Source organism: Camarhynchus parvulus, chromosome 2 (genome assembly GCF_901933205.1).
Source record: "Camarhynchus parvulus chromosome 2, STF_HiC, whole genome shotgun sequence".
Lineage (NCBI taxonomy): Eukaryota > Metazoa > Chordata > Aves > Passeriformes > Thraupidae > Camarhynchus > Camarhynchus parvulus.
This window is the reverse complement of record NC_044572.1, coordinates 126793133-126805831: the sequence shown is the minus strand read 5'-3', so window position 1 is coordinate 126805831 and position 12699 is coordinate 126793133. Positions and strand designations below refer to the sequence as shown.

General features: G+C 39.0%; 1 protein-coding gene across 1 annotated transcript; it reads right to left on the bottom strand.

The window, feature by feature from the left end:
• Positions 1–1955: 1955 nt before the first annotated feature.
• OTUD6B (OTU deubiquitinase 6B) lies at positions 1956–12414 on the bottom strand. The gene is made up of 7 exons (XM_030943630.1): positions 12241–12414; positions 9633–9787; positions 8463–8558; positions 6760–7072; positions 5239–5300; positions 4540–4646; positions 1956–4038 (listed from the first exon to the last, which is right to left on the bottom strand). Exons 1-7 carry the CDS (start codon positions 12329–12331, stop codon positions 3954–3956), a joined length of 909 nt encoding a protein of 302 aa, XP_030799490.1. The 5' UTR covers positions 12332–12414; the 3' UTR covers positions 1956–3953.
• Between the last annotated feature and the right edge of the window lie 285 nt (positions 12415–12699).

Here is a 12699-nt window from a genome sequence, read left to right as displayed (position 1 = left end):
TTTCAGATCCTATTTTTAAGTCTGCTTAACTTCTTATAGATTAAGTAATAAACACAGGCATAAATAAAGACATCATTCATAAATACATCCCAGGAGATCCGTTGGCAGACAGAGGGAAGCAAGGCCGTGTTTCAAGGGCTAAAAATAGAAAGCTGTACTTGCAACAATTCCATGGCCTAGGACAGATGACAGCCCAAAGTACCCAGACGATGCAGATGGGACATTCTGATGGCCACTCCTCACCAAAGCTTTCAGGCCATCTCTGGGCCATTCATCATTGGCTCCTTTGGCAGGAATGCAGCTGCAGCCCTGCAGATGGCACTAATGCAGGACACTTCTGCAGGGTCAGAGCAGGACTGCCCTGAGCACAGCTCCGTGTGTGTTGTACTGCCACCACCCGCACTGCCCATGAAAGCGGAAAGGGACACTGCCTGTCCTCACTCTGCCACTGGCTGCAAGCTGCAAGGCAATCAGTGCTGCTGGGGGAGGAACTGGGCAAAACTTACAGCCCAAACTGCCAGAGGGAAGGCCCATCCCAACCCCATCGACTCTACAGCCACCCGTGCATTTAGCTCCAGGAATTCCCACCCTTGTAATTCATGTTATACTCAAGCATAACCCAGCTGAGGGGCAGCCACCATCCCACAAGCAGCAACGTACCCAGTCACACTGCTGCCAGCACATCTTACTCCTTGAGTCACAGGAGCAGAGGGGATGTGTTCTGCATACACCCAAAATTTCAGGATTGGTTTTTGGCTTTTTTCCTGGAGCCCATCACAATTGCCTGTTACAAAGAACAGAGCACGAAGAAGAGGCAAAAAGTGTTCCTACTGACAATTTTGCCTCAAAGCAAGTGGTTGTGGAACAAATTCCCTCCTCGCTGTCTCACAGAATCACAGAATTACAAGGGTTGGAAGGGACTCCTGAAGATCATCCAGTCCAACCACCCTGCCAAGGCAGGGTCACCCAGAGCAGGTTACAGAGCAACCAGGTGGGTTTTGAATGTCTCCAGAGAGGGAGACTCCACAACCTCTCTGGGCAGCCTGTCCCACTGCTCTGCCACCCTCCATATAAAAAAGTTACATTTTAGCTTTGTGCAATATTTTAATATGCATAAACACAAGTTATGAGAACTATACAAAAGTGCACAAGGGACATCACTGCTTCATTGCATTTTATGTAATTTCTTTCTTTAAAAAAATCCTTGAACTAATTTACTATCTAAATAGTAAATTATTAGATGAATGAATTTACTTCTTAAATAAATTATGACAGGTCTGCACTCCTTCTGGCTGCCACCCACCTCCAACCCTCTTTCTGGGGCTGCCTGCAGCCCACACAACTGGACAGGAGAGCAGAGACTGGTGCAGGGTAAGTGAAGGGGACAAGGACAAGCACTAAAAGCCACACGTAACCACTGTTCTCCACAACAAATACGTTCTTCCCTTTCAGAATATTGTACACAATTTACTTCAGACCACTAGACAGCTTCCATCCTATTCATGTGAGTATTCCTGCTGGCAACTAATCTTAATTAATCTTGCAGAAAAATACCCAAAAAATACCCTTTTCCTTAAAAGAAATAGCAGCTGAAGAAACTGAATTACAGATAAAAGCAAGGAAAGCTACTGAAACACACTTGAAGTAGTGTTACTCTGCAGAGAAAAACGTAATCTGATAAAAGTTAAGCTGAATTGTGAGAAGACCCCCGAAGTTCAACAGGATGTTCAAATACAGTTTTTCAGAAGAGCCCAAGTTTAACTGCTAGAATGCAAAGGATCAGTTCAGTTCAGAAACAACTTCATTTCACATGGAGTGAAGCACTGTCTGCCTGAATACAATCAGTTGCTTTAGAATTCATATTACAACAGGATCCTAAAACTTAACCAGGTAAGCTTACTCATGCTAGGAAATAAGTGAACATTTGAGTATAAAATAAAACTGACCCCAAAATATTTGCCACAAATAAACCAATTTATTACTTTTTGGCAAGTCCCATACAGCATAAGCAAGGATCTTTCACTCACTATATTAAATTATTTAACTTTATACAAACTGTAAACATCTTCAACATGACAAACTCTTGGTACAGGTGTTCCCCAATTCTGGCATCTTTTCTCTCTGAGTTAATCAAACAAGACTGAAACCCAAATAAACCAAAGAACTGTGTATCTATAAAATGCAGCATGTACATTTTATATCAATTCTAAGCAGAGAAGAGTACTTTTTTATTATTTTTAGTGAAATTTGTTATGGCATTATGAATAGAAACATTTTTTCCATGCTGTTGTATCCTATTTTTTGTTTGAAATTAAAACCATCATTTTATACAATCAAGGTAGTAAACCAATTTTACAGTAAGCCAGCTGGTTTGGTATATAAACCAGCTATATTTGTTATACTATAACAGATAAATAAGAATGTAAAAACTCCTGATCTGGTTAATACTTTGTTTTCCTGCAGGCATCAGCCTAAAGAACTGCTTGTCCAAAAACTCCTGCTGTAATTATCTGGTATTTTTTTACCCCCTCTCTCTCAAAGTGCTTTAATCCAGACATAATCTGACCCATAAAGTGATCATTTACCTCCCTCTTAAGTAAGAGCAGATTTTTCTAAGTTCCAGGAATGTAAGTCTGCAGGCTAGCTTTATTGAAGGACTACAAGATACAAACTGTTAGGTCATAATCTTCAAACCAGGGCAAAGATGTTTAATCTTTTCATGAACCACTTTTCTCCAAACCAACTCAGCAGCAGTAAAATACAGACAATACTATTATTGACTAAGTCTTTTTAAAAATTAACAAAATCACTTGTTAAAAAACATTTTCATTAAAATTTTGGTTTCAGTATGTTCCTCATTTTGAAGTCACATTTACAGACAACAATCTATATTTCTAATGTAAAAAGTCAAACCATATTAAAACCTTTTAAGTCTCTGTGCATCATAACAAGCAATTAAAATAAACTTAATTATTTTCCAGATCACCTTTAGTTACTGATAAAACCCAAGGTGATTATTTCTACAGTTTGTGTGCAACCAGCTGTTTTAAGCATTATAAAATATCACACTTCAGATGACAAAGTGCTTAGATCAGCAGATCCAGAAATTATAAGTTTAGATGAGTTTCACTGCTTCAAGTGGGGACACTGAGGAGCTCTGTAAGATTTCGGATTCACCGAAATGCACAACTGAAAGATTATGGAGAATGAACAGTGCAGTTAACTTGCACTGACAGTATAATGTACAGTGCAGTAACAATGCACAAGAGTTGAATTCCTACTGTCAACTCAAAAAAAAGCCCCTACATAGACCCTTGGTAAAAATCTTACATGAAAGTGTTTAAAAAGATTGTGCAATTCCTTCAGCCAAGCCAAGATATTCTGCTGCTGGATTTACCTCCTCATCTTCTCTGCCCAAATAAAGAAGGGAATCAATACTACACTGTTGAAATTAGATCCTAATAGGACTACAGAAACACTACAGATAATATTCCATAAGCAAAAATACAATCAGTTCTTTCAAATGCCTGAACTCTTCCATTATCATGACAGAAATAATGGAACAGGGACCTTCAGGTAACCTTAAATTTTCAGCAGAAATGCAGATTAACCAAAACGAATTTCTGCTACTTGATATTTTCTCTGCAGTATTGGGAGGAAGCGCTATTGAAAAAACCTGATCTACACAGCCACCATTTTACAGAAGATCTTCTAAACATAATTAATACCAATAAGTTCAAAATATTGTTGTATGGTTTTGGTTTGGTTTTGTTATAAATCAAGAGCCCTGTCTGATTTATAGTCAAAACTTGCAGGGTCTTGTATTTTGTTCGTTTGTTTTTTTTTTAAATTTCTAATCCATGCCGTTTACTTTCCAGTCTTACTGGGAATTTCCTGGAGCCCAACACATCACGATGCAACTGTTATCCATGTGAATGTACAACTTCTGTATGCTAGCTGCTGTTCTCTGTAGCAGTGTCTGTTAGAACTTTCACAGAATTGTAATGTTCTCCTAATCCATAGGCATGCCTCATATACCTAAAAAAAAAGTTACAGAAATAGTGTTCAGTTTAACAGAAAGTATACATCATGCCAAACAGTAACAGCACTGGAAGACAACTGAAATAAAGCCAAGTTTTAGCAACAAAATATATAGGATCATTACACAGAAGAGTATTAATAAAGACAATTTTTAATTCTGGTGACTTCCAGGCAGTTTGACAAATACCCTGAAGAAGGAAAAAGGTTTTCTTCATCTTCTATCAATGCCATTATAATTTTGCAAGTATTTACCGGGTAAAATGACCTTGCAGCATTCTCTAAATCAGTGACAGATACACATCAGACACTGTTTAATTACAATTTCTCCAAAGTAAGTGTGTCAATCACAAACAATTTCTGACCTGCACAACCATTACTCAAGCAGTGTTTCAACATCAGACGTGTAACAGAAAATAAAAGAGCAGATGAGAATCAAAGCTGAGCCCTCTGTTAGAGAAATAAGTGCACTAAATTTAAGTGATAAAATTGGATACTTACACAAGCGTTATTGGTTTGCCTGAATATTCTTCACCAACAACAATGGGAGGAGAATCCATCTGCACTACTTCAATAGGTGTTTGTAAAATGTGTGACAAAGCCCTTAGCTTTAAGGCAAAAAAAAATTTAGTAACAGGATTAAAGACAATGTAGGTAGGAGACAGGAAGACTAGGCATTTAATTTTAGCAGACAGTTCAAGCATAACATTAGAAATACTTTCAGAAATTATGCTTTATTAAAATAACCAAAAATATTTTAACTTTCAAAACTTTAATTGAAAACAATTGCCTTAATCATTGTTTAGAGGATACAACATTGGGCTAGCTTCATTAATTTGCTAACTCTTCTCTCATAAAAAATAAGACAAACTAAAATCAATACATATTTTTTGAAGCTTGAGTTCTTATTTACATGACAGCAACCTAACAATACACCCCACTCATTGTGTCAGTCTTTCTAATGATATTTATACCACATAAATTCACTAACTTGCATGTCGTCAAATACATCAGAACAGTGGAGCACCATCAGAAAGATGGTGGGAAAACAACCTACAACCACAAGATAAAGTTCTTAATAAGCTATTTATGACTATGTTTCCTTATGCCTTCAGGTATTCTTTCTAAAGAAGCCCTTTTTTAAGGTGTATTCACCCACTTCAGAATTTCACAAATAAAAATTATTAATACAATACTTACTTCCAGCTGACCTCCCCATGCAGCTGTATTTGCTATATCGTCACAGTATTTCTCAAATTCCTCTGCAGGAAAAGACAACATTTAGTATTTGTCTTGGTTAAGAACAAGCAACTGAGGAAAAACACTGATTGTGCAAACTAGAGGCAGAAAAGTACAAACACATTATAAAGGAAAATACACTGAAGAAAAGCAGAGAAAAACAGTTGTTAATAAAAAAAACCCAGACTCATTCTGTTTTGAAAAGAAAATTTCAGACTGAAGAGAGGGATAAAAAAGAGTATAAAAAGAAGTTCAGCTAATACTTTAATTTTTTTATTCAGTGAACAACAGGTAACAACACACATGAAATTGCATACAGTTTCCTTCATGTTAAGTTTCAGAGGATGTTTAGAAACTTTAGAAAAGAATGTGACAGCAAGTAGTATATCTAGTTCTTAAATTAGCCAGATGTCAGGTATGTTTTAAAAATCTTGCAACTGCATGTAGGTAAACAGCTGGCTAGGGTTTATTTAAATTTCCAGATTAGCTGCCTTGTTTTAAACCTCTGAATTATTTATTCTTAATAGTTCCTCTGTAAATAGCTAATCTTTTCAGATCATGTTCTACAGATACCAAGTTTAAAGTTTGTAAATTACAAACCCTCAAGCTTTTGAACCTTACAGATTTTAAGAAAAAAGAATCTTCAGATTTTCTGAAGACTGCTCAGAATGACTTTTCATTCATTTCCTTTATAACAGATAAGCACAATTCCTTGTTGCTGTGCAGAATTTTATTCAGTATTCTCCTGGGACATATTTAACCTGTGACATTAATCGCTGTCAACATGGGAAAGACAGCACCCAGTGACCACATGAAATCCACAGCAATGCCTATTAAACAAATGTAGCATTAAGTTAATGAAATTCATGCAGTCATTTTTGTGGTGTTCAAGGCATAAAGAATAAATCATATATTGCTCAAATAAGAGGTACATAACTCCGGTTTTACTCAGCCTACACTGTTACTTCACACTAAGGCTCTTTATATTTTTTAATTTAGTCTATTTGTAAAAAATGGTCCCAATCTACTTTGCAGTGAAAAAAACAAGACAAAATAAGAAAATGCATCTATTCAGACTATTATAAAATAGATTTCATTGAATTTCACACCCATTTTAACAGCTTTCCTGCGTACATTGAAAATACCAATATAAAACTTGACAAGAAAACCATTCCAACCTGCTAGACAAGCTGTTTATGATAACAAAATCACATCCCAGAATGAGTTCACATCATCTAGTAACCAGCAAGTTCTGTTTCGTTCTGGTTTTTTTTCCAATTTAGGGAATAATATTTCCTAGATTAATTTAAAAATATATATTTAATTAGAGATCCAGGTGTACCAAGTTTCATAGCAGATCATAATTCTGTGTTCCATGGAACACAATAAAGTAACAAAGTTACAAAAACCATAAAAGTCCTAATTAAGCTGTAACTGAGACTGAGATTTATCAGAAAGTTATAACTGTTTTTAAAATCTTACCTCTGCTATACATGTCTCCAGTATTAGGGTTTGTAAGAAAAGGCAAGAAGTCATCACAGTGACTTTGCATATACTTTGCTGTTTGGTTCCTCAGAGTTGCAACAGTCCAGGAATTTTGGTGATCCTTGAGCTGATCTTCAATAGCTCTGTACATGCAGTGGCCATCTGAAGGGATTTGTTTAATCTCTAAATGCCTTGCTGCCAATAGGCAGGCAAGTTTCTGACTTTCAAGATGTCTAGCACCAGTTAAATTTTGTATCTCAGCTTCAGCTATTCTTTCTTCTCTTTCTTTCTCCAAAGCAGCTTTTTTCTCCTTAGATTAAAAACACACAAAAATTACATCAAATGTTAAAATTTAGAATATGCCCATACGGTTCTTGGCTTAGTGCTTGCTTCTAGCTCTTCCAATGCTTTCTCAGTACATTCCTATCTATAAAATATTTGTCTGAATCAGTACCACCTGATTCAGACTGATCTTGGAGACCTCCTAAACCCAAACTTCAGCAAATGCCAAGCGACCAATATATCCTAACTGCCTCCACAGTTAACCACACCCGAAATTACATGACAAGAGAAATCTTAATTAAATCAACATGCAAAATAACACTTTACAAGACTTATATAAAGTCTATTAATCATAGTGCTTTCTTCAGGATCAACTATTTCAACACTCAAGTATGGGAACTCTTAATTAAACATCAGAAAATATTGCTCTTTCATAAGAAGTGTGAGATCTACCAGTTAAGTATACAACTGCATAATGGAGCTCGTGCCATGAAACTGAAACTCCCTCAGGACAGGTACTCTACATCATAAAAGACTGCTCCTAACCTAAAGGATGGATAAGAATGCACCTAGAGAATATTAGTTAGAAAATTACTTTCCTAGAATGTTTCATTAGTTCATGCTGATGTTAACATGGGAACAAGAATCAAAATAAATAAGCAAATAAACAAGGAAGCAGTATGAAGAATGATCTTTCCATTTTCATGCTTACAATTCACCACAAATCAAGACCAGACTGGTTTAGGCAATAAGAATATGGGCAAACTAGACCAGAGTTCCTGGTTTGCCTAGACATGGTGCCATGAATTATGAACATCCTTTTAACATGTTTGTAGTGATCATGTAACAGGGGATGAAATATGTAATAAAGCAGTGTTCCCCTGGCCATGACCCAATATTCAGGCAGGTACAATGACAAGGTTAATCCATCACAACATGTGATGTTTAACCAGATCTAAGCCCAACAGAACAGGACACTGGGTAGTGTTTCTTAACAACTTGATATTTTACAGAATTTCTGCAGTATTGATGTTCTTTCGTTAAATGTGTAAAGTACCACTAGTTGCATAATTTCCACATACTATTTTAATTCAATTACTTTACTTCTTAAATAATATTTTTAGCGAAAGTCTTTTTAAAATAATTTGCTTTACATAATTTCTTTTCTTATGGCTCCCATTTTCTGACCTATCCTGATACCCAGCTCACGGCTGAGGGTAGAAAATTATAAAATTATATAAAATCCTTACATATCTCTAGGCAGCAGTTTAACAGATTCTCAAGGCATCCAGTAGGTACAGCATCAATACAGAATTACTCAGGTAATGTCCCCAGTAAAAATGTTTACCTTTGGCTATTACAATTAAGTTTAGCTGAAAATAATCAATATTTGCAAAATGTTTAACATGAAGTCATACCCGCCTCTTCTGTGCTTTTGATATTCGATGATGCTGAATCTGCTGCTCTACTCCTTCAAGCTCTATATTTGCAACCCCATCAGCTATGGAATCTGTCTAAAAGGAAAAAAAAAAGTTAAATGTTCTTATTAGTATAAAGAATAACAAAGATATGCATCTTCTGAAACAATTTTAAGTTTTCTTCCAAGGTATTTTTATGAAGTTTAACCACAAAGATCCATGGCATATAAGCCATCAAAATATTTCACATCCCAAACTACTGTCTTGCATTTTGTTACTTTTCTGCAGTCCCAACAGAGTTATGTGCATCTCAAATTTAAGTTGTATGTTCTCTAACATAGTGGTAAACACTGCTTACTGGCTGAAAGGAAAAGCTTTCCTCACCGTGCCAGCCTACGAGGTATCCAAACAGCCATTAGCAAGTTCTGTGAAAATTACAGCAAAAGGGTCCATCCTCTATATCAAAGCATAACCAGGAGTTGAAAAAGACAGAGTTGAAACTTCTCAAGAAAATGACAAACCTAACTCAGTAAATGTATGAGCTATACAAAAAGATCAGTCACACTGTTGACAAAATTGCAAGACAAAACACACTGGATGAGTCAAACACCTGCTGAAGGTTTCAATACTTGAGTAGCCTACATAAGATAACCAGAGGGGCAATAAAACAGTACCTTAAAAACATAATTCTCTAACATAACTGACTTACCCATGTAGCCTTAAAAGCAACGCAAAATACTACTTGTGGTGGTGCACCTTTCCCCCTACTCTACATTTAATTTCTGTTACAGCTTGGCATTTGCATAATGATTTTCCTTGTATGCCTCATCCATGGATTCAGTACCAGAGTAAATCTTGCCATTGGATTCTGTCATGCTTTTGCAAATTTAATTAAACCTGTTCTGAAATATCTTTTACAGTGATTCTTTAAGCAACCAAGCCACTCTCACAAAAGAGCTCAACAACAAAAATCCCTCACTGTTACATGCCCCCTCTAGCATGGCCCATTTACAGTAATAGCTAAAGTGTTCCTAAGTTGAAAAGAGTTACTAATACTGTGAAAAAGAGGATAACTGCTTTGAAGCATTATTTCACCATAATTTTTGAAAGTTAAAAAAGCCCTAACACAAATTGTACCTGTACAACTTCAGCTGAAGTTAGGGCACCTACCTTATTCTGTTCAGGTGAAGCTTCCTTAAGCTGCTTCAATTCCTCCTTGTGCTTCTGTTCAAGTTCTGCCTCTAGTTTGGCAACTTCATCTGCCAGCTGTTTTCGTCTCTTCTTATCGTTCTTGGGAACAGCATTTTTCATGCCTTGAATTTTTGCTATTAGAGAAGCAGTGTAATAAAACATTATTTCTTAATATATACTCGATGATCATTGCAGAAAATGATTGCAAGTCATACAGAAAAACTAATTTACAAACATCAACAAATCAGCATAATAGTTTAGCTGGGAGACTGCCAGCTCTAATCCTCATATTTTCCAAATAGCTATATTTTTTTAAAAGAAGCAAACAGGCTTTTCTTTTCTTTCTTTCTCGGAAGAAGAGAAAAACTTATGCCAGGTTACTAATAAAAATACATATGAACTTCATCAATGCAACAGACTTTGGCCTGTTGCCTTGAGAAAGATTATGTGGGTATCAAAATATCAAATCTCACAGGAAAGATGCATAATTTTTTAATCACACAAGCAGCAGACTAAAATTAAAAACTGAGTTTACCCATCCTTAACACCAAGTTTCTAAAAGTAAAATGGGTATTGAAAACAAAAAAAATCCTAACTTGATTAAAGCCCCTAAGTATTTCTAGGCTGTAAGTCAATGCTTCATTTCTAAAATCACAGAATAGTTTGGTTAAAAAAGGTGTCGAGTGGCTACCTAGTTCTCCCTCCTGCTCAAAGTGGGGCTGAATTCAAAGCTCCATCAGGTTATACTAATTCAGATGCACCTGAAATTAATTCAGGTGACTGGGCAGTCTCCAGGGATGGGCATTCTCCAACTCTTCTGAGAAACTTTTTTCCCAATATTTAATGATTCTTGCTATGAAAATATTTTCCCTTATTCTTGCCAGGAAGATTTTTCTTGTCGCCCTTCAGCCTGTGTCTCTAGTCCATCCTCTATACTTTGATGAGTCTGGCTCCACCCATTACACAGTAGAAACTAGAACCACATTCCCCCATAGTTTTCTCTTCTCATGTGTTCCTAAATGAACACTCCCCCTACCTCCATCACTTCTGTATTCACTGTTTCAGAGTTACAGCAGCAATTATTTAACACCCTGCTTGCTATTCATCACCTGTACATTTTCCTGTCCTTCATCCTTGACTGACCCAATTGAGCTGAAGATGATGGCAATGATAATGAAACTTTTCAAAGGGAGGCAGGAAGAGGCTCATACTGAAAGATTTATGTCAAGCATTCAGCCCCACAGATGAGTAAGCTGAGTATGACAGAAAAGCAGCTTTGTTCATTAAAATTAACATAATAGAGGAGAAAGGAATCCAGAATGTAAAAGGCACACACAAATACACAGGAGAGAGTATGGGTGGTGAAAAGGGAGGAGGGGATTGTGGAGACAAGTACCATCAACCAGAGGTGCTGGATTTTCGGAGGTTGAGATACACCTTGTGTTAATTCTCCTAACAGCTTTGCTCTCTGGTAAACAGTTATCAATGCACATATCAGGAATGTATGTTACTAGTAGGCAAACATGTACCTACCTACAAGTCATCTGCCTCTCCCAAATGGGAAGAAAGGGACTCTGCCTTGCATATACCCCCTCCCACCATTTGGTAGTGGAGAGCTGCCATTATCACCTTCTCTAGGTGTAAAATCCCTCTGCTCCTCAGCCGCTCCCAGTGAAGGTGCCACGCACCCCAGCCACCCATGACAAATGCTTGATTCCTACGCCTCTTCAATTTCAACCAAACCTGAGGGAGGAACGGGCCTCTCAAAACAGTAAATTCCTATAGATTTAGTGACAGTACGCAAACTGACTCCTTTCTTCTTTAACCCTCTGATAAGAGGTTGCAGATGGGCCTATTTCATTACATACCAAAAAAAAACCAAACAAAGAAAAGGCCGTATCAATATACTAGCAATGAGAATGGCTTAACAAAAATGTTTTAACTATGAAACTCAACAGAATCCATCTATCAGACCTCTTTAATTATAGGAATATAGTAATAGGGTAGGTCAAATGACGCAAAGTGTTACAAGTTTATATTGAAGCACGGTAAGATCATTCATTATGGATGGACAGGACATGAAAATTCAGTTCAGGTCAACTGCACTTGGAATGAAGAAACATAACAGGCTGGGCAGGAAGAGCCCCTATGGAGGCTTTTCAATCTAAAATGCCTTAAACAACCACACCTTTTTCAACTTGAAATCAAAGTACCAAACCGCGAACATCACGCCAATGGCCCAGCATTAAGTCACGGCTCCCGAGGCCAGGGCAAGGCGAGCTCCGCAGGCCGCCCTCACGCCCAGCGCTGCTCCCGGCCGTGCAGCCCGGCTGCCGCACCGCTGCCCGCACGCACAATTCTCTCCCGCCGTCCTCGTCCCCCTGCGAGGGCACTGCCAAGGCTGCTCCCTCCTTCTTCACAGCCGCCGCCGTCCCTCCCGCCCCTCCGAGCTACCCGCGCTGCCGAGCGGGGCTTCCTGCGAGGGAAGGCGGAGAGGGGACACCGAGCCCAGCCGGCCCCGCGTGTTCCCGCCGCCGCTCCCCAGCCTGCTCCCTGCCCGCCCTGCGCCGGGCATAGCGCCCCTCACCCTGGAGCTCCCGCTTCTCCTTGCGATGCCGCTTCAGCAGCTGCTGCAGCGGCCCCTCGGACGCCGGCTCCTCGTCCTCCGAGCCCTCCATGGGCGCCCGCAGCCGGCGGGCGCGGCTGACCCCCGACCCCGGCGAGAGGCGGGAGCTCGCCGCGCTTCCGCTAGCGCCGCCCCGCCCGGCGCCGCCTCCGCCGCGGCGTGAGGGGCCGGAGCGGCCCGGCCTCCGCGCCGGGGCTCGGTGTCGGGGCCTCCGTGTCCCAGGTTCGGTGTCCTACGTTCGGCTCCTGGAAGGGAAAGGTGGCCCTTGGTTTGTTCAGGGGCTGTGAGCGCTTCTGTCCGCTGATCTCTGCGGGATACTCGCTGCTGCCCTAATGTCCCGGTAAAGGACTCCCGTGGACAAGTCTGCGCTAGGAAAAAGCCATAGGTTTAGTTCAACTAGAGGTAGATCCTGTTTCACAG

What these genes read in the sequence shown, in the direction of transcription:
- OTUD6B (XM_030943630.1), bottom strand. Translation starts at nt 12,331, where the DNA reads ATGGAGGGCTCGGAGGACGAGGAGCCGGCGTCCGAGGGGCCGCTGCAG. An exon ending in GGAGAAGCGGGAGCTCCAGG is followed by an intron (nt 9,788 to 12,240) that starts GTGAGGGGCGCT and finishes CTTCTCTAATAG; the next exon opens with CAAAAATTCAAGGCATGAAA. An exon ending in TGGAGACATGTATAGCAGAG is followed by an intron (nt 5,301 to 6,759) that starts GTAAGATTTTAA and finishes CTTTTCCTGCAG; the next exon opens with AGGAATTTGAGAAATACTGT.